We start from the raw sequence: 26,333 nt of genomic DNA, 5'->3' as shown, positions 1-26,333 counted from the left end.
AGAATAGGTAACAAAACGGTCTTTCCTGGGTAAATCCAGCTCTAGGCGAAGTGGATTTCAGCTTTACACTCAACTACAAGCTGACATGTGCTCTTGCATGTACCTCCTCCAAGTGTGTCCTTCATCTTGCCCTTCCCAGCCCCGGCTCGACTCTCCCCTACCGGGCTCAACGTGTGAACATCTCCTCCATTACTGCCCTTGACACTGTGGCCGATTGGATTCTTATCTGCCATCTGTAGGCCAACGCTCAGCTCGCGCTATCTCTCGTCACAGCCTAATTGAATCTCAAGTGTTGGAAGTGTAGTGATACACTGACCACACCGTGTCACTGCCAATAGATAAGGATTGCAGCTGGTGGGATTGGACCACCGCAAATCACGATGGGGACATGTTGATAAGGGGGGTGACGAGCGGTTTGGGTCGCTACTGTGCGACTTTGCTTGGATTGAGAAATAATGGATACCCTCCATTACTGAGAAGGTTGTGTTCACATCCAATATCCAAGATCCCGTAATCCTGCTGTGCTCGCAGAGGTAATTTGTTGAAACTTAACCAAGAAAAGTAGGACATAGTGCTGCTTCTGTCCATCGATTCTTCTGTTTACAGGAGGGATGCACCTGATGTCTGTTTCCCTCACAGCTACAAAATGCACATCTGGTTTTAACCAGCAGGCAAACCTAAAAATAAAAGACTAGTAGAAAATAATACAGATGAAAATCAGCTCAATTTAAAGAGAACAATATAAGTAATGATGCTTTCAGACGATGCTATAGCTTGAGCTTTAGGAGTCGTTATCTGGTTTGTTCTAGCTGTTAATTTTCTTTTAAATTAGAAAATATCTGATTTAAAAAAATCTAAGCAAAGCCTTTTAAATGGCTTTATTTCAGCTAAAGCTGTAATGATAATACTATTATTATAGCATAGAAGCATATAGCATATGCATAGGACCCTACAGAGGTTGCACAGATAGTCCAACTCCTCCAGCATGGCACATCAATATGTGCCATTGTCAGAAGGTTTGCTCTGTCTCCCAGCACAGTCTGTAAGCGCTGGAAAGGGCCGTAAAAGGCCCATCAGCAGGACTAGTATCTGCTTCTTTTTGCACGGAGGAACAGGACGAGCACTGCCAGAGCTACAAAATGACCTCCAGCAGGATGCTTGTGTGAATTTTTCTGACCAAACAATCAGAAACAGACTTCATGAGAGTGGCCTGAGAGCCTGACGTTCTCTAGTGGTCCCTTTGCTCGCTGTCCAGCACCGTGTTTTCCATAGAATACCAGAATAGGAAGGTCACTGACTGACTGCTTTTCACAGATGAGTGCTGGTTCACCCTGAACACATGTGACAGACGTGAAAGCTGCCCGTAAGAATAACCTGTTTGGTGGTGTGTCAGTGATGGTCTGGGGAGATACAGACCTGTATAGACGTCAACTGAACATCTCTGGGACATGTTTGTGTCCATCCGACACCATCGTGGCTCAAGAGTTGGGCGTTCGTCTTGTAATCGGAAGGTTGCCGGTTCGAGCCCCGGCTCCGACAGTCTCGGTCGTTGTGTCCTTGGGCAAGACACTTCACCCGTTGCCTACTGGTGGTGGTCAGAGGGCCCGGTTGTGCCAGTGTCCGGCAGCCCCAGGGTGGCTGTGGCTGTAGCTTGCCATCACCAGTGTGTGAATGTGTGTGTGAATGGGTGGATGATTGTGTATAGTGTAAAGCGCTTTGGGGTCCTTAGGGACTAGAAAAGCACTATACAAATACATATTTACCATACCTTAAATGGTAACTGGTAAATGGTCTGGTTCTTATATAGCGCTTTTCTACTCTTCTGAGCACTTAAAGCGCTTTACACAACTTGTGCATTCACCCATTCACACCAGCACATTTTTCTAAGTGCTTTCCAAGTACCTCAAGTCTACCTCAGACTGTCCAGGAGCTCTGAGATCCCCCAGTACACTATCTGCCGTGTCATTAGGACCATGCCTCTTGTCAGGCACGCATACAAGCACGCGGAGGCCATACAAACTACTGAGCACCATTTTGAGTTGCTGCAAAGAAATTGCAATGAAACTTAGTCTGCTGCATCATCTTTTCACTTTGAGTTTTGCCGTGTCTTTGAATTCAGCCCTCTGTAGTTTGATAGTTTTCATTGCCATCAAACAATGTGGCATCCTTTCATTCCTGACACATTACCCAATCCATCAGTGCAGATACCCAGCATGACTTCGTTTCATTGAGATCTGATATGTTTTCAAAGTGTTCCTTTAATTTTTTGAACAGTGTATATACAAAAGGCAGCACATTCCCCAATTTGATTGCAATAGGTTAATAAAATAAAAATGAGAAATTAATATGTCTCTGTTTAATTACTTAGAAATGTAATTAAACTTGGAAAACCAGAATAAAAGCATATTACACCGGCTCGGTTTGTGCTTCTAGGATCCATTAATGTTCCCATCAGTCGTTTATAGGACACTTATTACCACCGTGCCAATTAACATGCTTCACTCCTGCCAGGACACGCATGAAGAGATAAAGCTAATGTCAGCACCTTATTTGACTCTGGAACTGTAATTGCGGAAATACAAAATGTTTCGTTTAGAAGTGTCAGCTATTGCCTCAAGTGGAAAGAAGTTAATTTGTGAGTGCTATTCAATCCATCTGCAGTCAGCCAGCGACCAGCAACAGGGCTCACGTACATATTTAACTAATGTTTACATCTTCATTAGGTTCTATTTGTCAGAAAGTCCATGTCAAGTCATTTTGTTGATGACGGGAGCTTTCAACTGGGGAAGCCAACAAGTTACAAACTAGTTAAACATCAATTCGGGATGTTAAGTATTAGGACCTGAAGATCTCCTTACCTTAAGATTCCAAATCCTTTCTTTTTGGTCTTTTTCTCTGTGTCCTCCACAGAATCCAGTGACTTCTTCCTCCCTTTGGTCTTCTTCTCCTTCTTCTTCCTTTCATCCTTCTTCTTCTTCTTCTTTCCATCGTCTGCATCCAGATCCTGGCGAGACGAGCTGCTGGCGGGCGTTTCGTGGCCGGAGCTGTGCTCTGACATGTCGTCGTCTGATGAGGGAAAACAATTCCCACGGATAGGATAGGTTGGAGGGCAGAGGTCAGAGTAGATGCAGACAACAATGGAATATGTACTCATAGATATAGCTCCGAGCATTACAGGCAGCCTTTGTTCTTATGCAAGCCCCTCAGGTGTAGCAAGATACCAGGAACACAGATTTGAGGGTTTTTTGGTTTTTTTTTTAGTTTTATCTTTTGCAGCGTTCACTGTGTGCCTAAAAAACCCTCAAATCTTAACTTTTGTCCACACTCCAGGATTTAATTTCCTCATATGTTAATCGCACACATCCCTCATCCCACACGTATGTGTGGTCACAATTTAGAGCATTAAAAATATGCTGCTGTAAGACATAAAGTTGTTCTTTCCAAATTGCTGAGTGGATAAAAACATGTAGCATTTCATTAAGGTACTTAGGCTAAGCACTGTACCTTGGCAGGCCTCTGGCTCTTTTTTGAGTGCCAGTGTGTTATAAAGCTTAAAGGATGTGCACTGGCAGCGTAGCCTCACATTTAAATGGGTACAGTGTCTAGGAAGGAATCCCAGTCGTGCATTAAAAGGGAACATTCCTTACAGTGGAAAGTTTTGTTGTGTCTGCTTCTTGTTTTTCGAAAAAAATTTGGTAGTAGCAGTTCAACATGTCTGCTTTTCTCCTGGGCTCTTACCGTCTTCAGAAGGTCCGTCATACGACTTGTCAATGGCGATGCGAAAACTCTGGTTGCATCCCCGCCCCCGGACCATGTGCGGCCGTGGGCGATGAAAGGGCACGTGGTCTTGGATGTGACTCTGCTTCGCCTCAGACATGGCCGTCTGCAGGCTCTCCAGGGAGCTGGACTTCATGAGGCCCAGGGTGGGGCCGAGTGCTCCCCCATCTGAAGGCTCTGCGAGACAGAAAGACACTCCGCCGTGACTAATTCATCCCAAAGCTAACTTCACCATTTTCCACTATTCCAGCACATAAAACAGAGGAGGAAATCCAATGAAGAGTATAAAAGAAGCCTGGCTGATGGATGCAGGATGGAGTTTTGCTTAAATTTAGAGACGCAGCCACAGCTAAATTGGCACAAAGACTTTATTGAGATCAAGCTTTTAGGATAAGCTAACCCACCGCTTGCAAAACATTAAACTTGAACCCATCTCCTCAAATAATATTTCCTTATTTAAAGAGCATCTGCATTAAACTTTTTAAACTCTCAGAGCTGGCTACAATTTAATTTGACTTCAGTTTATGTAAGAATTGGTGCGGGGGCTGGGACTGCAAATTCCAGGATTTAGACGGTAATTTATCCATTAGTGTTGTTGCTTCTACAGGCAGAGTTATAATTTAGGTAATACAGAAATGGGTCTTTTGTAAGAGTTGACACTTAATTAGCTCATTATCTATGAATCACCAGGAAACATAATCAAGCTCAGTTTGCTATTATTATACTAAAATCCCTGATTATTGAACTAACAACCACAGTAACCTTATGGTTCCTCCATATACAGCACAGTAACTACTCACTACTTAACATTACTTAACACTTACTTCCAGAAAAATGCCTTTTTGGGGTATGCTTTAGGCTTTTTATGTATATCAGAGACTAAATGTAAATCCTGGAGAACATTCAAATCAACTAACACATAATAAAACTTCATTGTATGGCATGAAAGTTGGGAAATATGTAATGAAACTCAGAATGTATAGACTTAAACTAACAATACATAGAAAGAAATAATATTTTTCATGAAAAGCCATAGAGTCTGAATCTACTCGAAATAAAATTCATCATTTATGAAATGTCAGCTGGGATAGGCTCTAACCCTCCACAAGTATAAACTGAATAAGCGTTTAAGAAAAATGGATGGATCGAAAGAATGCTAGGAATGGTAATTTGCGGAATTAAATTTTAATAGCTGGAATAAAAGTCTTAATTTATAGCATAAAAATGAGGAATATATAATAGATTGACTGTGCAGGGTGTACCCTGCCTCCTACTCAATGTCAGCTGGGATAGACTCCAGCCCAGCGCGACTAAATAAGAAAATTAGTTGGGAAAACAGATTGATTGAAGGAATGACACGGCAGCAATGGCGACTGATAGAATAAAAGCCCGAATACATCAAATGAAAGATGGAAAATGTGGACTAAAATTTAAATTCATGGCATTATTTATGGAAGGAAAAAAAATCCTGCTCTTACAAACATTTTAAAGTCCAAATTGCATCACCTTAAAGATCATCCTCCTAAAACTTTCTCACATTATTATGCATAAGCGTACATACACATGCATAAACTCGTCTAGGAACTATGCCTAGCTCAAGGCCTGAAAATGTAAAAGTCTCACATATACACGTGGATCAATCAGTATCAGCTCTCACACATTTTTCTGTTGACGTATAAGAGCTCTTTGGAATGAAACGGTTAAAGAGAGAAATATGAAGTCTTGTATATGAAATGTAGAGTGAAAGGTAAAGGAAGAGGAGAGGAGAGCGTGAAAAACAGGCTTGACAGAAACGGGGAGAAAGTCGGAGTCCCGTATGAGCGACATAAAAGAAGGGGAGAAGAAACGATGAATGAGGTGAAACGGTACAGGCGCAGGTGAGGAGCGGTACTATGGGAACTGACAGGCTCATGCATAAGCAAGAGACAGGAGGGAATAAATGAACTGCCATCATACTGTACTCGGGGTATGGCCTCCAACTCGAGAGGAAGAAAGGGCTAGATGGAGGAGCAGGAGTGCAATGAAGGCCACAGCTGATTCAGCAAGGGGATCGGAGAGCAGGCGGGGGAGGAGGAGGAGGAGGAGGTAGCGGGGAAATGCTGAAGATTTAAGGAAACAGAGCTGTAAGGAAAAGAAGAAAAGAGTAAATGTCACTGAGAATAAAGTCAAAGATGCTTGTGACATTCAGGCTGTGGCAGGAAACTGCGGGACAGATGACCGAGAAGACGGCTGAAAAGACGCCTGCTTCCAACCCCTTAAAAGCAACTAACCCACCCAGGTGATGTATCACAATAGAACAGTGACTCTTCAAAGAAGTTACAGGCAGGTTGCAAGCAGCGTTTTCACTTTCTGAAACTCTTCTGTAGGGATGACTTTCTCGCATCATGGCACTCACTGCTTAAGACGTATTTTTTGTCATTTCAGAGGCTTCAAAGCTTCCAAGCAGAGCGGGAGGGGGGTGGGAGGGCGGGGGGGTTGTTGGGAGTGAAACTGAAGCGGCAATGGAGTCGAAGGAGGAGGAAAAAAGTAAGCAGAGCGTTGCTGCCTTTTAAGTCCTAAATTGACTTTCTGAGAGGAAGTGGGATTTATGGGGAATAAGGGGAATAAGGGGTTATAAATAGAGAGGTGGGGGGTAGGGGGGGCGCTCAGGAATAAAACGCTCAATTTGAGAGGCAGGATTTGTGTCACAAATGTAATTACGGCTGTCCAGCTTGCAGCTTGATAGAATTAAGCTCCTTGCCAGTGCACTGCCGCACTATGCAGGGAAACTGTGTGTGTCTGAGCGCGTGGGCGGGTGTGTATTTACCACTAAATGAGAGAATTTTGTTCCAACCCTTAAATAAAAGAAGAAGAAGAAGAAGAAAGTCATGATACTGACTACGTGAGATAGCGGCGAGCGTGTCCTTGACCACCACAGATGAAATGAGCACAATTTCTTTTTTTTGTGTGCATGCGTGGGGCTGCGAGTTGCACTCATTCCATGCATGTCAGGCTGTTGAGGCTGGAGGTAAATGAATAATGAGGGTTTAATAGGATGGATGAGCGGGGGAGAGGTGGCTATCATCGCCAGCTCGATCCAATGGAGGGTGAAATCAGCGTTTATCACATATCGCTGCCCGCTGTGCCAGCAGATGCTCTCACGGATCCGTTCGCATCATGTCAGCCTGATTGCCACTGATTCAAGCTGGTGCACACATTTGACAAACAGCCTAACGGCCAAAAAAAAAGGAGGAAAAGAAAAAAAAAAAAAAAGGGCCAGGATGACAGTCAATGCCCTTCACAGCTGCAGCACCCCTCCGCCCTAGATCAAGAGGTAATGTCACGTCTTCGCTTGGCATCGCTTTTCGCTCGCTTTGTCAGCGAGCAGCAAACTTCTGGTTTTTCTTCACGATGAACTTTCTCGGCAGAGATGATGTTTAATGAGGGCGAAGCAAAAGCCTGAGTGGGATCATCAGTGCAGAGGATGAGTAATCATCATAAGATTATTCAGAAACAAACTCAAGTTAAAAAAAACAGTAAAAAAGAAAAAAAGGGGGCAATTTACAACTTGCACTTCAATAGAAAACATCCAATTACAGAACCAAATCTTAAAAAAAGGACTTTAAACAGTTTTGGAACAAAGTGGTCTGAATCTCTGGCCGCCATCTCCAGAAGCAACCCGACGGCCTTCGTAATTTGCCTCAACAAAGTTTGCGTCGTTCCTCCCAATGCCTGTGAGCAAAGCAGCTAATTTTCCCAGAAACGTGTGTGCGCTGCTTTTCTTATTCAAGTCATTTAACTTTGATCAGCGGGAACTGGGAACTCGCTGCCTACAACAATCCACTTCCCTTTTATTTCAGCCCGTATCCTTTACTTAGTTGACTGGATAAGAAGAAAAAGCCCAAAAAACAAAACAACGGTGTGCTTTTGCTTTCAACAATCAAACACGAGCTGTTGCTGTTGTTGCTGGAGGACATTTGAATCAATTTGAACCTCTCGCACGATTCCCATCACTCTGCGGCACTGGTGATTCGCACGTCCTTGAGGTTCAGAGGACGTGTCAGCAAGTTTTCTTGTTTGTTTGAATGATTTCGCGTTGGGTTTCTGACATTTAATGTGTGACGATTCCTGCCTACCGCAGTCAAATGAACCACAAAACTAACAGCTGAAAAAAATGTGTCTAATTTCTGAAAAACAAAGCCGATATCATTAAAACTGATGACCATAACATAAACCTAATCTACAGTGTGATTAAATTATCCAGGATGTTTTTCAGGGGAAGAATGTCAATTACACTGTTATAAAAGAAGCCTTTAAACAGTCATTTACGGTGGCAACAATGTTTGCTGTAAACATTACTTATTCATCTCGGGATTAACGAGTGACTCCTTTGAAATGCGGTACGAGAACATCCTTAAAGAAGAAAAAACTAAACAAAAACGGGAGCTGAAACAAAGAACCTGCCAATTACCTCTGCGTAATAGTGCTTGCATTCCCCCCTAAACGCATAAACACTCCAAAGTGTCCACAAACAATATCCACTCATAAAGCCCACGCCTGCACGCAAGCTGTAGGTGCTTACACACCAACACATGCATGCAAATATCCACCTGGGCGCATTTCTAACCCGCACGCATCCAAATGCGATGTGTATATTGTGACTCTGCAGAGGCTGACTGCTGTTGTGTCTGTATTGAACAGAGAGCAGTGAAGACTTTGCCTGGAACGTAGCCTCGGGGTCCCGCTGTGCTGACAGGCCCTGAAAGGACTAACACTGCTCCATGACGCAGCTTTGTACTTTAAAAAAAAGGTATTTTAAAAGTGAGCGTGACACACCTGCAACCATCATTACATATTGATACAGTTTGTTCAGAAATTTGATGTCATGGAGGTGAAATCGTTATCAGTAAAGGTAGGTTTTTGGAGTTTTTTGTTGTGTACGAATAAATACAAAATGTTAATTGTAGCTTTTCCACAGAGTTGGGTAAAATCTATCAGTTCGGAATAAAGGTGGTCGGCACAAAACTCTTAATTATTCGCTCAATGAACACAAGAATAAATGAACTCGAAAATTTCTAAATTACAGGCTGTGCAGTGAATATTCCACACACAATGCTGGAGCCTTGTCGCTCTGTCTTACCTACAGCACTGTGCCAAACCCCTCATTTCTTTATTTTTTGTTAGGAAAATGGGAAATAAGTGCAGTGATTTAATGAATTGTGTGCAAACACACGTTGAAATGAGTTTGTACAGTTCTAACAAGCTTTAAAGTCAATACTTGGTGTGACCACCTTTATTCTTCATCACAGTCTGAACTCTGTGAGGCAGCTTTCTTCTCATTTCTTAAAGTAAGGACATTCAAAGCTTTTCTTTAGATGTTTCTGCCTTTTGTTCTGTTCTCTGTCAAGATGATCTCTCACTGCTTCAATAATTTCGATGTCCGGGTGTGTTTAGGATCAGTGTCATGATGAAAATGAAGATGGTACCAATCTGATGGCTTCCAGATGGTACTACATGGTGGATCAAAATCTGATGGCACAAGATCTCCAGCACCACTGGCTGAAACCAGGACACAGCCTCCACTGTGTTTTACAGGCTGTAGACACTCACTGTTGTACCTCTGTCCTGACAACAAGTTGAACCAAAAATATCAAATTTATCATCCCTCCATGGCTTTCAGATCCTGTTTATCTGCTATAGATCATTTTTAAGGCGTGCCACTTCTTTTGTCCTCCTTTTGTCTAGTTTCCTCAAATTTTTTAATAACACATTGCACACCATTCAAGATGTGTCAGCTCTTTAGTTAATAGCCATCCAGGAATTGCCTTATTGGTTCAAAAATACTATTTTTTTGCCGTTCTAACAGTGTTACCTTTTGTAGATTAAAGAAATGGGACCATATTTTGTCGTTTCGCAACAGGCTGCTAGTAACAAAATGTCTCAACATACAATTTAAAATGTGTTGTTTGCTCTGTTGTCTGTTATGTATAGACACAACACTGGTTAGGCCAGTGTTTAGTGGCTTAAAAAGAAAAAAAAAAATCTTCTAAAAATGGCCAGGTACAAGGACTGGAATGAACATGAGTGAAAAAGCAGCCAATTCGTTAGAAATTAGTATAAAGAAATGAAAGGCATCTTTTTCACTGTACTGTATTATAAAATCCACTCTATCTTAGGACTAACACCAAATCATTATAGTGGATGTTGACTGCTGGCTTCATCAGAGTGATAAAGTAACAACTATCTGTAATTGAGACAGAAAGTTACTTTCATTTTAATGTTCTTTTCTGCTTTATTCAGGCAGAACAAGCCACAGCTCCAGGATGACATCATGCATTATTTGTGCAATTTGACTTAAGTATTTGCTACATATCAGCAGCTATATTGTGACAAATATGTATATTAGAGAAACCATATCCTATATGTGGTTGTGGGAATGCATGTATGGAGATTTGTACAAAAGCTCACTGATGCTGCTCGACTTTATGACAACTCATCTACAATTATATGCTGATCACATGTGTTGCATTGTCTAGAATAATCTAAGGTAATTTGTGTTAATTAACGAAGTTACTGTGTTGTGGCAACTTCCTGGCTTTTGAAAGGCTTACTGCTGGATTCTTGTGATGTCTGAGGCTGCAGGTATGTAATAAACTCAGAAAGAGAAATAACAACGACTTTACAGACATTACTTCCCAAAAAGTTCTATTTTAGTAACATTTTTGTGACACAATGTTAATGAGTAAAACTCAGCATGTAGGAAAAGTGTCTCCTTTAGCAAAAGGCACACAAACAGTGTCTTGTATGCTCTGTGTGTATGGGAGAGGTGTTAAAATTAAAATGGGGAAGACATAGCTGCACGTTCCGCACGGTCACGGGTATTTTTGAAACATAGCTTTTTCTATGCGTTTGGGCCATTCGTCCACTGGTAAACGGCGTTTTGGATCACTGAAAATGGAGATTTTTAAAACCTCGTGCCAGGGTGAAGATTTTCGAAAACTCAGTTTTTGCATTTACACGTGGATGAAGAAAACAGAGTTAGTCAAGCAACTTCAAAGGTGTGTGCCTTTTATCTATACAGCGCCAAATCACAACAACAGTCACCTCAAGGTGCTTTTTATTGTAAGGTAGACCCTACAATAATGCATACAGAGAAAAACATGAGCAAGCATTTTGGCAACAGTGGGAAGGAAAAACTCCCTTTCACCAGGAAGAAACCTCTGGCAGAATCAGGCTCAGGGAGGCGCCCTGCCACAACTGTTTGGGGTGAGAGAAGGAAGACAGAAGACCTTACTGTTTACATGAGATGGATTTCTACAGTGGTGGATACAGACAAAATACTGTTGCTGTTAATCTGACTATCTGCAGTTTTTACACGCAGTTACTGTCCCTCCATTTACAAAGACAGAGGCGTCAGAGTGAACTTCGAACGTGGTTTCTGCATTAAACACACAAGCTCTCACAACCCAAATCCCGACGCCATCGTTGTCATCGGTTTTGAATAAATTAAAAAACATTTTTTAATTTAATGTAAGTATGCTGTATGCATTTTGTCCATTCCTGAGTTGTGAATCTACACCGGCCATATTTCACAGCACTGTGACTTCCAATTATGAATCACTCAGACTAATGTAAAGTTTTCAGTTTCTTATTTTATTGAATAAACTCTGGCCAAGAGAGCCAGTGAGACAAAGTCCAAAATATTGTCTTAAGTTATTGACATTTGAAATGATGAAGGTACTTGAAAAGTAACACAAAATTAGCTGCCTTTCCAGAAAAACGCCAAAACTTTTCAAAAGTACTTGTGAGGGCACAAAACCCTGTTTACTCTGTCCCTCCCAGGCTTCTAGACTTCTGACTGGCTAACATTTCAACACAGTTTGAATTTGGTATGTCCCTGACAGCGTTTGCTTTTTACATGTGGACGGAGATGTTATTTTAAAAACTGCACGTATGGATGGGATTTTTATTTTTTTTTAATGAAAATGCAAAATCTCAGTTTTTAAAAATTCCTGTGCACGTGTAGACGTAGCCTCGAACTTTATATCCCAAAGTCACGACTTTTTACAGAGGTGTAAAGGTGTTGGAGTAGTTTGGGTCCAGATTAAAAGAGACAGGAACCCTCAGCATCTTACCATGTTATTTCCACTTTAGTTATTCTCTAGAATAATCATATTTTTTAATACACAGAATCATGTGCTTAAAGTTATGCATAAATACTACAACTGTATGCCTGAACCAGTCTGGTCAGATTAAGGGAAACTACTGCATGTCTGAAAGGGGCTTAAAGCAGGTATTGTTCTAGTAACTCCATACACACACACACACACACACACACACACACACACACATCAGTGGAACACTTCTGAACACCCCCCACAGCGTCTCACCAGAATCTTAACACTTACCTATCAACTGGACTACAATGTGCTCTACAGCAAGCAGCTTTGTAGCAGACTGGCAAAGAGGTTGCCACGGTTACAAGAAAGCGCCCCCTCCATCAAAACAGCTGGGGGTGGCAGTGGCTGTGTGTGTGTGTATGTGTATCTGTCTGCATGTGTGTGTACTAGAGAGAGAGAGAGATGGGTGATGCTGAGTTGCCAAGGAGACACTTTAGTAAGAAAGGGGCTTGCTGCTCCTGGCCATACTGTAGTTCTTTAAATTGGGTACAGGGAACACACGCTTCAAGACACACACATGTAGGGCACAGCCACACACACACACACACACACACACACACACACACACACTTTTCAATCTAGTATCCAATCTCAGGATCAGCCAATAAAACCTGAAGCTGTTGTTCTGGAGACCAGTAAAACAAGCCCTGACCTGCACTCTGCTATAAAAACACATGGCACTCACCGTCACACATACTCTCTACACACCTGCAAAACAAAGCCTGATCTCAATGTCGCCCTGTTCAGTGAAGGTTCTTGAATCGAATTCAACAAAAGCATTAAAAACAGGGTCACAAGACACAGAAAGATTAGTTCCAGTTTTAGTAAAAGCAATTAAATTCAACAAGTTCTTAAATTACCACAGATATTTAACGATCTCATCTCTGTGAATGTTTTTAGATTTAAGCTGTTTAAACTACACAAAGTAACACACAAAGGTCTCTCATGAAAGAAGTGCTTCACACTGGATTAAATATACTGAACGTGGAGCTTTAAAAGCTTTTTTGGCGTGAAACCACAATGACATGTTAGAGGTATGAATACAAACTGTATATAAAAGATGGAAATGACATCGCCCGGTCAGCCATGGTTTTTCTTTTGTTGTTTGTTAAAATCAAATTCAGATGAGACTGGAGTGCCAAGCTTTCAACTAGAGCTGGGCGATAGAACGATAACGATATGTATTGCAAAATAACTTTTTCTCGATAGAAAAATTAAACTATTGCGATAGACCTCACCGCTCTTGTCCTCTTAAAAAAAAAAAAAAGAACAGCCAATCCAAATTAAGTAGTGCAGAGCCGAACCAATCACAGCCGCAGCGTCACGTCAGGTGACTTGTTAGGTACAGCACAAGTGCCAAGCCGCACATGTGTATTTGTTTTGGGAAGCAGCCAGCCGCCGTGCCGCCCGGGTAATGGAGGAAATGAGTGTGCCGACTAGAGAAAAATCAACCAAGAGCGTGACCGAAGGTTACCGAAGAGAAAACAGATGATGGTTCCAATGCCGGAGAGATTGTCGAACGGAAGAGCCATGGAAGTTCCGTAGTGTGACGGTATTTCGGCTATTTCAAGTCTGACAAAAAACAGAGTAGCGCGCACTGTAAATTGTGCCGAAAGCAAGTCTGGAAATACAACAAACCGGTGCATGCTCAATCTCTGACTGGAAGCGCTAATTCGTCATTCGGCTTTTGTCAGACTAAAGTAACTGTTAAAACTGTTTGAAAAGCTAAGCTATACAACAAGGAGAGATTGAGAATTTCCTTTTAGTTCTCAGTTTATTTGATATTGACAAAAGTTAGTCAATTTTGTCTGTTCTTCTGTAAAACAAACTAAGATTTATTTTTAGAATTAATCATTTCTAAGTGGAATTGACAATTTAGTAGTCTGTTTTGTTTGGTCTATTTTGAAACTTAAATGCTTTAGCGGCTGCCTTTTGTGTAGTTTGCAATATTTGCCTTTATTTATCTGAAAAAGTCTCATGTTCCTTAAGTACATCTACCCTGTTGAACTTATTATGGGAAATAAATATTTAAATCAAAACAAGCTACTGATTATTTCACATTTTACTTACAAATATAGTTATTTGGCTTATATCGTGATATATATCGTTATCGCCTGAAATGAAAAAAAGCATATTGTGATATGAAAAAATCTCATATCTCCCAGCTCTACTTTCAACTAAGGCTAGCAAGCTTGTTTGCAGTTTGCACGTGTCTTGTGCAACAACAAATAAAATACTGGAAAAATCAGTTTTTGGGATGTCTGATGGTACAATTAACCTGATAGCAAACATAATTTGTCACTTACATGAATAATAAATTTAAAAAAAAAGAATCACCATCACAAACACAACTGTGAGGAAATTGTGTTAAAAATGTACTACTGCTGCGGTGTTGTGGATTTTTGCGCTTTTGTAGGCAGTCCCCAGTGGCCATTCGAGGAACTACAGTTTAAGCACTTCTGTGTTAGCCCTGAAAGTTGCCACTTGTGTCTGAAGAGTAGATACCAGTGTGTTAGCTTTTCTCTTTTCTTTCCTTTATCTGTCACATTTAGCCCCCAAACCCAGGACTTACATACAATCATAACAGAACACTATTCAAACATCAGTAACTTTCCACATGTTTGAATCAACTGATCCCGCTACTTTTTTCATGGGATTTGTTGACAGAAAGATAAATACAAAACATCCCCAGCTGCATCCTTTAAAAATGAATGGCACTGTGACACAGCAACTATTTTCATATCGCCCGACAAACCTGACTGCCTACCAAATGACTTCATACGACTGTACAGCCAGTAAAAGTAAAATCCAATTCATGGTATGGCCTATCAAAACTCACTCCAATTAAAGACCTGTTCAATCATTAAGCATCCATCCATTACTATCCGAATGCATTCAGCTATGTCAGAGGCAGAAAATGAAGCTGGATGGAAACATTGCTCTGGCAGTAATTGTGTTTAGTTGTTTAGATTTATGAGGGAAAGGGGACGTATGGGCTGTTTGTATTTAGCCTCCACCTAGACGAATGGCTTTAATAACTGGAGAGGACTTAAAAGGCCATTTCATAATTACTGCCTACCTCTACTGGATTACTGCGACGCAGCGGGGGTGGCAGAGTATGGATGAGGGCTGGAGAGAACTCTGCGGAGTGGGACATGTGCCATTTGTAAACGCGCAGCCAGTTAAAATACTTGAGGCAATGAGGCAGAACTGAGAGGGTGCATACATTGAGACGCACACAAACATACACACCCGGCATGCTAGATTTATAAAGACCTTTACAGACAGCCAAACTATTCACTTAACCTTAATGCAGGAGTCAGACTTCAAGACAGTCACTATGGTCCTGAGTGAATTAGCTGAGACACATTAAATATGCCGAATGACAACCAATCACAGCCTGCAACCATTCAGAATCACAGAAAACTTTATTACATTTTCACAAAGCTCGCTGAGCTTGTTGTACACGTCATCAAGACAAAAAGATCTTAAATTATTGTGGAAAAACTTGAATTTGGCATTAAATTGAAAACAATGAAACACCTACGTAAAGTCTATGACCCAGATCCAAAACACAGTCAACCCACACACACACAAACAAACAGAACTCCAGCACTGGGAGCCAGCGGGGCCCTAAATGGTGTAAAAGATCGATATATCCACTGTGATTCCACCCATAGGTTAATGTTAGCATTTTGGCTGCTCCCATGTTGATGTTTAGTACCAGGAAGTGACCTTAAAAACTGAAGCACAAACCTCAGGGACAGCAAGCTGTAATAATCCACTAAAAATGCTTCAAATGCACCAAAATAACACAGATAGTGTAAGTGCCAGTTTTATGATTTCAAGTAGTGGTTTCATTTCAATTCATTTTAATTTATAAATGACATTATATTTTATATTGTAAGGGAAATAGACTAAGTAATACAGAGAAAACCCACACGACCCCTTAGGAGCAAACACTTGGTGAGAGTGGGAAGGAAGAACTCCCTTTTATCAGGAGGAAACCTCTGGCAGAACCAGGCAGCCATCTGCCACAACAGATTGGAGTTAAAGGGTGGGAGAAAGGTCTAGCAGATCCCAACTGGTTCTAGCTGCCTGTGTTGGGACACCCGTCACTCAACTTGGCCACGCCCCTAACACTTTTATTTAGTTAATTTTTAAAGGGGAAAGTATCCATAGAGGCCAAAAGAGTATTTTCCACCACATTGTAAATATGCTTTTTAATCTCGTGAACGTGGATGTTTTAACATGAACGTCTAAGGAAGCAAGCCTTAACTAGCGCTTAGAGGAACTGTTGTTTTTGACTCTTGAACACTGGCTTCTTTTTTCAGGAGGTTTGCCCCTTTGTGCAGCCAGAGAAAACAGGGATGCAATAAACATAATATTTTCTATGCTTTACAGATCACACCTGGTTGTGAAGAGACATAATGGCTTCACCAAGAAAACGCAGTGTCCATGATTTAAGTCTAGCTGGAAGTACCTATTAGCCTTTTTCTTTTAAGCTAAACTGCTACAAAAAGTGCTTCAATAAATCAAGGGAAAGGCATGGGTGTTGGGGTGGGAGGGGCTTGTGTATATTGTTCTATTTAAATGCCAGTTTCTTACAGTCTGACACAAGATTAAACATAAACACACCGCTGCTATAAACCAAACCTGATTTAAACTGAGCCATTATCAATCTCAAGGTCAGCTCTTTGTTCAACTCTGGAGAGCTCGGACCCTTTCCCGGAAGACACAGAGAAACAACCCGCTCGTCCACTGGGAAAAGCCCCAACATATAAGGCAGATACAAAAGACCCACCCCTGCCTGCCGCCTCTCACAGAGGGAAACTCCAGACTGGAACAGAGTCCATCCTGTCTCCAGGAGACTGGTTCCAGAGCCCGAATATACTCTCACGCTAGTCCACGTGATATTCCATATCCGCATAGACAGCCTCACCAGCCGGGGAACAAACCACCAGTGCCCCCGCCCTTGATGGCCACCAGACACACATTAGACCTGAAGGCTACCAGTGTGGCTCCGATCTGTAGCTCGCTCTGTGGAAGTGCTGAAGGTTGTGCAACAGCTCAGTTGAACCAGTGGAGTCTTTAAGTGAGGACAGCACAAACCATTAAACCTTCCTTTTTTGGCCACACAAGCGCCTGACCTACTGACTAGATTTACCTCCTGGCGACCTTTTTGTCTTCAAAAATAAAGTTGAAAGGTAGCCCTTTTACTACACCAAAAAACGTCCAGCACAGGTCACCGATGTGCCGGCCTTTCAGGAATTCATCCAAATCAAATAGGATCAATGGACTGAGGCCTGAGGTGCAGAAGACGAAGACCAACTTGAAGAGGATAGTGGTCAAGTTTAAAGAAAGAGGAGTTTGTTTTGTTTTGGGTTTTTTTCCCAAAGGCAGAGTTGCGGGAGCACATACAAACAGTCCTTATGATATAGCAAGTAAAAGAAGGAAAGAGCACAAACAGCAGAAAAAAAGCGCCCAAACAAATACTGTCAGGGGGGAAAGCAAAGGCTTCAGCGCTGGCAGGATGCTGGCTAGCTTTCTGATGCCTTATTGTGCAGGAAAGAAACAACAGGGACTAATATGCACACAGAGTGATCTCACTGGTGGCACTGCTGCAGGGTTAGCTGTTAGCCATTTAGCTCTAAACATCCAAACAACAACGAATGAGTCTGAATGAGGGTTTTCAAGGTGATCGTTTAAAGCAAAACAAAAACAATACACACTTAGAGAAGCTTGGAAAAGGCAGGAAAAACATACAAAATGAGCGGAGGTACAGTGCTGCTGGGCTGGATGAGATCCCAGGTGTGTTGTAAGGGGTAAAGTAGCCTGCTGCCAGGGAGACACTCAGGAAGAGAAATAAAGGGATGAATGGAGCGATATCTGTCCAGCACTGCTGGGAGTGTCTTGGTGGGGTGTTCACATGCACGTACATGCAAACACAACACACTGAGATGACCGGGTCTGAGTCGGTAGAGGAAACTCCAAGGCTGGAGCATGTTCAGCATAATCACATGAAGCTGGAACAGATACTGCTGCAGCTGAGCGAGGAAAGAGACAGCGGGAGAGGGAGAACCACAGATTACAGAAGGCGAGTTACTAAAAAAAGGATCAGCCTGTTGAGAGAAAGGGAATGAAATTGATCGTGAAGAGAGAAAGAGGGAAAGAAAGGCGGAGAGAGAGAGAGAGAGAAGGAGATGAAGTTTTGGGATTGAGAGCAGACTAAAAATGGGGATGAGTCTGGCGACAAAGAGCGAGAAAAAGACGATTGGGAAGAAGTAGGAAAGGACGAGTGGTTGCAAAGATGAAAGCGGAAAAAAAAGAAAGAAATGAGACTTAAAGCTCTATTGAAGATTGAGACTCGAACGACTGGAGAATCAAGACAGAGAGAGAGAGAGAGGGGACAGCTTGAGTAAGTGACAGAGAGAAAGATGGAGAGAGAGGAAAGAAAGAGTTAGAGGAGTGAAACGCACCTCGCGGCAGCTTCAGCCAGAGAGAAAGAGGGTTTTAGCCAGATTAAAGAAGCCAGGCAGGCCTCTTAAGACCATCCGCCTAATGAAATATGTCAAAGCTCATAAAGAAACAGCGAGGCCATTTAGGAAGGAGGGGTGGGTTGGGATATGGAGCAGGAAGCTGGGCAAAATACTCTGCATCAGCAAAAATGAAAAACACGCAAAAGCCCTGTCAATACGCACTAGCTAAGACGTCAACTGGAGGGGGGATGAAGAAAAAAACCACAAGAAGAAAGGAATGCAGCAGAGAAGAAATGGATCGCTTTATCTATCATGTGTGCTTAGAAATGCCTGGAAAATGTGAGCAGGAGAGGACAGGGTGGCAGGGTAGGGTGGGTATCAGACAGAAGAAGAGGAGGGCGGAGGTGAAGCCACTTGTGGGAATGCTGAGTGTGGGGGATTTGAGGTCAGCAATGATGCTCGGGCCATTTGTATTCTGCCAGGCAACAGGCTTAGCTGGCTGTTGCAGGTGGATTTTAGAGATCGGTGTGTGTGTGAGCAGGAACAGAAGGAGCAACGAGGCCAGACATGTCTCCCAACATCATAACTTAAATGCTGATTTTCTTATACGGGGCCTTGCTGTCATATTAAAGACATTAAATCTAAATGAGATACAAATCACTGCTAAGCTCTACAATTAAAATCCTGACGTCTGCAGCCGAGGTGGAGTCACGACACTGTGAGCAGATCAACCACAGAGGGTCTGCCAGTCGGCCACTGAGAAGAAATGCTGAAGCTGTTAGATCTAACAAAGCAGAAATTTACCACTAAAAAGCTCCAGTAATACTGCACCTAATCTTTCCTTTCATTATTGTTAAAATGCCACAGACTCCCAGGAAGTAAAAAAATTCCATGTTCAAAATAAAACACCACTCGAGGCTCACGCTGTGGGTGTTAACGTAGTGCTTTAATGGCGCACTAATGGAGACCTCTGATGTCGTCATCCATGCTTCAATTTCCAGTCGCCTCTGCTCTGGATCCTCACACGTTCTGGCTCACCTGCTTTACCAAATTCACCACGGACCTCAAACTCGCACAGAAAGCAAATATCTCAGGATACAAGCCAGAGAGCAGACAGCAGTGTCCATGTTTAGGTAACAAGCATGAGCGGACGCAAACTCATCATTTTCTTTGACATCGACGGCATTTGGACACCCTGGATTTATCCTCCCGGGTCAGACCGTCAGCGCCAAGTTTTACTGTAATGTCGCGAGCCATCAGACAGGTTTGCTGAAAAGATCTGAACTACTACAAAAAAGTGTTTTTAAAATCACGTGTGGATGAACTTTTGATTGCATCTCAAATATTAATTTTTCTCCTCTTGCCGTGCCACATCTATATCTGCACGTTATATTCAATTGAGCATGTCAATCAGTGTATTGCAAAAGCACAAGCTGTTGTTTTTGCAGACAGAAATATAAAAAACCATAAACTATCAAAAGAAAAGCCTTCTAGAAACTGGAGTCCTGAGAAAGGAGATCAATGAGTCTGCAAGGCATGTAGAGCCTAAAGTCAGGAATTTCACCATCACAAAGGAAGCTCTCATTATAGCCGGCTAGACCACCACGGTGAATCTATGATGAACATAAAACCTGATACAAGGAGTTCACTACGACCAACACTTCACATTTAGTGTCAAAGAGCTCCAAAGGAGTCTCTTTTTACTCTAAGATCTCTGGTATGTAATGAGCAATCAGTTTTAAGAGGCCTCCCACTCTGCAGCATAAACTGCTACACCTCCAACCAGACACTCTACAAACATGGCTGAGTCCTACAAGTGCAACTGCTACAATGATTTGCACAAATATGGCACAGACCAAAACATTTGTTGATTTCTCTTCTAAAAATGAGTCCACGATCAATTGTAACACATCATTTGTCCTCTATAGGGTGCTTTCTCATATTGGAAGAACAAAAAGATATTGTGAGAAGACAAATATGCCACATGCACTGGCAATACCGATTACCCACCCATGACTCGACACTAGGGCTGCTCAATTAATCGAATTTTAATCTCGATTACGATCTGGGCTTTCAACGATCATTAAAAATGACTGAGCCGATTATTAGCCCCTCCCTCGTGCTTTACTCTTGCGCTGCTCCGTGTGGCAAATCGAGCGCACCTCTCTGCATTTCGAACATGTGTGAGCAGCGGTCTCCAACCGTTTTTGCGCCACGGACCGGTTTATGCCCGACAATATTTTCATGGACCGGCCTTTAAGGTGTCGCGGATAAATACAACAAAATAAAACTAGTACTGGTACCGAAAAAAAGAAAATTTATTCATAACACACGGGAAAAGACCCAGGAAAACCGAGTAAACGATAAAAATGATAACAAAATAACGTTGAAAACCGATAAAAACCCTGAAAAATATACATTTCACACCTGAGCCTCAACTCTCGCGGCCCGGTACCAAACGACTCACGGACCGGTCCGAGGCCCGGGGGTTGGGGACCGCTGATTAAGAGGACCCGAGGGAAGCTCGGAAAGCTAAGCAGATGTTATTTGGAGAGGAGAGTGACTGCTGTTGGTTGAAAAGAGAGGTAAAAAAAACTTCAGTGGTGTGGAAACATTATGTGTTCGTGGAGTCAGACGTGGATCAAGTAGACACAGTGTGTAAACTTTGCTACAGTGTCGTAGCTGCACCACAGAGCAACACTGCAAAGTTCACTAAACATAGATGTTTACATTTTTCATTTATTTCTTATATTGCAAACATTTGCACTGTTATCAGTATTTGCACACTATTTTATATTATTTTTTGACAATCTTTAAAGTCATTATTCAATACATTGTTATTGTTAAATAAATATCGTCACATAATCGAGATCTCAATTTCAGTGAAAATAATCGTGATTATCATTTTTGCCATAATCGAGCAGCCCTACTAGACACCACCTGAACTTCCATGTTTAGCAACCCCAGTATTTGGAATTGACCACGTCCTTCTTTCTATATGAAGAGCTGACAGACGAGAGACTGTTCACCAAACTGCAGGCCATCAAACACCCACTGTTTGACTTCCTAATAAAGGCTTGGACAGTGAAAATGATTGGAGGTTGGACACAAAGGGACTTTGAGTTCGTTGATGTTTTAGCTTACATTATATATCCTCTTCTCCTTCTCAGAAAAACAAAACAAACGAAAACCAAACACCGATTACTTCACATACATCATTTTGAACCACCACTGCGCCGTGTCGTCTGTAAGCAGAAAAAAAACGTCTTCTCTTTTACATTTAACCAGACTCTTCTCAAATAAAACAAAGCAGAACTGAGTGCGAACAAATAACTGGAGCAGAATTCATTGTGATGGAGTGGGGGCTGCTGTCAGCTGGGTGAGGATTGAACACTGCGGGCCTGCTGACCTGGGCGGCAATAAAGCTGCACGAGCTCAGACGCTAAGTGCTGCACAACTCAACTCTGTCAGCCAGGGGAGGAAAAAAAGAAAAAAAAGAAGGCGGAGGGAATAAAGAATAAAGAAGAATATTTGAGAATAACAAGAATCTTCACACATACGGTTCATTTTTTTCCTGCGTGGACTTGTTGAATCGTTAAGCCAAAAGACACAACAAGGGAAGCGTGGCAGATTGGTGGGTCAAAGAAAAATATATCAAACACTCACTGTTGTTCTGCCCGACCAGTGATCCCACGTTGCTTTCATCAGCCACTAGGAAAAAAGAAAGAGCCAGAGGGACACAGTAAATATCACACATTATGCAAGCAATATCTAGTACAACACAAAACAGCGCGCAGGTCATTCCAGTGCCCCGTGCTGCTTCATAAATGGTTATACTGGAGCCTACTGGTGCTGGCATATGTTGTAAATGACTCCCGGCGTAAGATGGAAGAGGACAAGCGAGAGGCAAAATGACACAGACTGAAGGAGGAAATGAAAAGGCGGCAGAAATATAAGAAAACCAGAAGAAAGCGAGATATTGTGATTGTGAGAGAAAATGAGAACAGAGAGATGAGACAATATGAGAAATAATAAAGGGACAAAGAAGACCTCCCACCAACACCCCGCCCCCGCCCACCAACACCTAATCTAACTAGGATTGCGGTCGGCCGGCGGTCGCCACCGCAGCCGGTGCACCGTGGGATACAATAATAGGTTTTCATTATCCTGCCATTTCTCTTAAATAATCCTTTTCATTTTTTATGAGGTCAATTTTCCCAACGGACAGATGAGGGTGAGGGGGGGAGCAAGAGTGAGAGCAAGGGATAACATAGGAGAGGGAACAGCAGGGAGCGAGGAAGACAGACGCGGAGACTGGGTGTGCCGGGAAAATATAATAGTAAAAAAAACTTAAGAAAAAACAAACAAACACACAATCAGTCAAAGTAAAGCGGAAAGTGAAAAAAAGTGACATCTGTAGCTACCAAGACAAAGAAGCAAAAATACCTTTCTTGTCCACATGTGCCAGATAAAATAAAACTTAAATACTTTCAAAGTTTCGGGAAAAAATATTCCAGGCCTCATGACCCTGAGAGATAATGAAAAGCTTCCCTTTCACTGTGCCGGAAAGATAAAAGTCTGCGTGGCCAGCAGCCAAGTTGGTCTCTACTGCCACAGAGGAAGGCTAAAAACGTAAGAATCTCACGTTTAACACCAACTCTGCTAACTTAGCGTGTTACTTTATTACTGAAACATTACTATACAAAGTAAGGGTAGTTCTTGTAAAGTACACTGACACTGAATAATACTTTGAGGATATAGAAAGTGCAGTAGGTCAGTGGAAAATGTAAAAGGGAGTAGCAGAGCCAAAGGACAAAAGTGACTGAAAGAGAGTAAATGAAGGATTGAGTATGAGATGGAAAAAGAGAACGCAAAACCAGGAATTACAGGAAAGAGTGTGCGAGGGGCAGATGGTAGGACAAATAAACAGAGAAAGTAAACAAGCAGTGTAGAAGAAAACATGTATGAATGAGGAAAGAAGATTCACAAAGAGAATGAACTTGAGAGACATGATGAAACCAAAAGCTGTATATAAATGATGGACGTAGCATATGCAACATAACTCATTGGTTTATAGACTCTGGTTTTACAGCCTGAAGTTCAGCATCTCAGCTTTTATAACGTGAGCGATGGATCTGACTGACAACCTTTAGACAGTTTGACAATCAATAATCGATCATCATCCACAATCAGCAGATTTTCAGCGATCTCAGTCTGGACCGGTGACTGACCATTAAGCCTTCCATTAGCATGGAAGAGCACAACTGTAACCTGTGTGGGACAACTACAAAAACATTTGTAACAACAAATCCAATCATACGCTCAAATGACCCTCACCCACCTTTACATGGATATTTTAAAGAAGCTAACAAAGACAAAGCAGCTAAAGCTAACACTGTCCAGGGCTAGCCGCAAGCTAGCAGCCTTGGTATGAGCAAAGGATCAAAGCAGTTACGAGGAAAATTATGAAGATGAGTAAAAAAGGAGAAAAAGGTTGATGATCTGTTATCTGGTGAAATTATAAACATGCCTGACATTTATTTTATTCAATAAACTAGCTGCATCTGCTTGGTCAGGTAAAATATGTCAGGTAAAGGTGCGTGGATAATAACTCATCATCAGTTAATGATTTGCACTTCTTCCCAGTAGCACAGCACTTCTTTATTGTTTAAGGGAGGGAAGACGTACTGTAGCTTGAGGACAATTGCAAGGTTTAAAATTTTATTATAAAAATAAAACAGCATTTTACAAAAAGTGGGTTTTTTGTTTGCATATGCCGCCAATTCTAAGAATGACAGTGCATCTCTATTATTGTTATTTATGTCTCTAAATAAGTTCAGAATTTACAAAAACACTACCATGCTGTATTAAATCAGAGTTGAAAACAGCAATTAAGACTATTAACACATCAGGAAAGCGTCTACTGAGATCATTAATGAAAGTTGGGGTAATCTCCACATAGACTTCTATATAATCTGACTCTGTTTTACAAGCAGAGGAGTCAACCTTTGCTGTGAATTAGGACAAATGCAGGTTAAAGGCTCTCCTGCATGAGCTTCATTTTGGTTTTTGCCTCTGATAGATAAAAATTCTGTGTGCCTTGTTTGATTTTAACCTTTTCTCATTTATGCATACGGTCTTCCATTAAAAACCCTGCTAATTATTTCATTGCTTTAATTTCTGTGTCACTGCCAGCTCTTTAAAAATAGACCAATTGATTAAGGATAAAGTTCCAACTTTTGCTGGTGCTCATAATCAATAAGACATACTGTAGGCGATGTAGTGTTTCTGCTACGGGCGGTTTAAAGGGTTAGATACTCAGCAGGATACTCCCACAATGCCCAGGTGTTGCCTGGAAAATGACTCTTAACGAAAGATAACTTTTGGTTAAATCACTCACACTTCTTTAAACATTTTACAGAGTCATTGCACATGATATCGCTTAGACTGCAAATGGCGGTATAGACGGTGTAGTCCTAAAAGGTCTGATGTTTCCATGCACTTTAAGCATCTTAAAGCCAATCCATACAGACTACTTTCCAAAGCAGACTAGAGCTTTTCAGGCTGATAAAGGCATTAGTGGGAGGAAAGAAACTGACTGGAAGAGACTTACTGTGAGATTTGCCTCAAAAAACCAAAAAAAAAACATATTTTACCTTTTATAGCTGAAAGCAAAAATTATTCTTTCTGGCATTTTTGGGCATTGAACAGTAGAAAAAGACCGATTCATGACTCTGTGATCCACTGGAACAAACCCACACCGCTTGTCAGAAAAGTCAAAGTTTGGCGCAGCTATAGAGTTAGCGATCCCACAATTCATATCAGCATTTGCAGGCTGAGGATTTCTGTGTGTGAGTGAAAGCTCTGAGTCAACAGAGTATTTGCTGAGGCATCAAGGGTCAATAAAAGCAGCTCACCTCTTTCTGTCAAGTGGTGTTTAATAAAAGCTAACCTGCTCTAAGGTGCTGCTGAAGCTCAGGTACGCGTGACTATACAGACTGACATGTGGGAAACTCTCCTGGGGGGAAAAAATGTCTCTTTAACAACAAATCGTACAGACAGGGCCGGCATCTGAGGTCTGCCGCACACTCAGAGACACACAAAGCTCTGCTAACTACCTTATTTCAGCCCTGAGCACTTTGGAGAGGGAAGGGATGAATAGACGTGGAATGATAACACAGGAAAAGAAAAAAAACAGATTGAAATGGAGGATGGCCAGAGATGGAGATAGAAGCCAGAGAGCGGAGACAGATAGAGGTGGGTATTGGAGTGGGTCCTCAGTGGGATAGAGCACAGTGTGCGTGTGTATGCGTGTGTGTCTGAGCGCGCGCGGCCGTGTGTGCAGACCACCCTTGTCCGTAATGAAAGCCAATCAGCTTGGGTGGCAGAGGCGTGTGCTGCAGGAAGAAAGCCAATCCACTGAACCTAATGAACCGGGATTGGAAATCAGAGAGAGGCAGAGAAGAAAGGAGAGAGGCACGGAGGAGAGCGAGAGCAATGAACTCATCGCCTTGCAGTAAGGAAACAAAGTGTTGAAAAGAAAAAGGAGATAAACAAAGATGAAGGGAATGGAAGGGGAAAAAAACAAGATCTTATCCAAGAAGATGCAAGCACAACAAGAAAAGTAAAGAAAAATATCAAAAAATAGATGGAGGAAAAGAGAGGGGAGAGAATGAGGGGTCAACTCGGGTTAATATGAGGAAATCAGCCTCTGCGTTCTCGCCTTCCACACACAGCAAGCTATGAGATTGGAAACCTCGGCCCTTTCGTTCACACACAAATACAAAGGATGCACGGAAAGACACGCACACACCAGAAGCTGTGTTCGTGGAGCTTGCTGGAAAGCCCCTGGGGTTTATAAGTTCACGGGGTCAAATCCCCTTAGGCGGAGGATAATAGCAGAGGGCTACATATCACA

At 42.0% G+C, this 26,333-nt stretch overlaps 1 protein-coding gene across 1 annotated transcript in view; it reads right to left on the bottom strand.

The window, feature by feature from the left end:
- Positions 1-26,333, bottom strand: part of pard3ba (par-3 family cell polarity regulator beta a) — a 205,305-nt gene that overhangs the window by 76,370 nt on the left and 102,602 nt on the right. Inside the window, exons 17-19 of the mRNA XM_087836160.1 lie at positions 22,082-22,126; positions 3,739-3,954; positions 2,859-3,066 (exon numbers count right to left, since the gene is read on the bottom strand). Of these exons, the coding sequence (XP_087692286.1) occupies positions 2,859-3,066; positions 3,739-3,954; positions 22,082-22,126 (469 nt within the window). The remainder of the gene's footprint in view (positions 1-2,858; positions 3,067-3,738; positions 3,955-22,081; positions 22,127-26,333) is intronic.

The sequence above is a fragment of the Neolamprologus brichardi genome, chromosome 23 (assembly GCF_056152115.1).
Source record: "Neolamprologus brichardi isolate AB-2024 chromosome 23, ASM5615211v1, whole genome shotgun sequence".
Taxonomy (NCBI): Eukaryota; Metazoa; Chordata; class Actinopteri; order Cichliformes; family Cichlidae; genus Neolamprologus; species Neolamprologus brichardi.
Note: the sequence above shows the minus strand (reverse complement) of the source record. Positions and strands in the feature narration are given on the sequence as shown.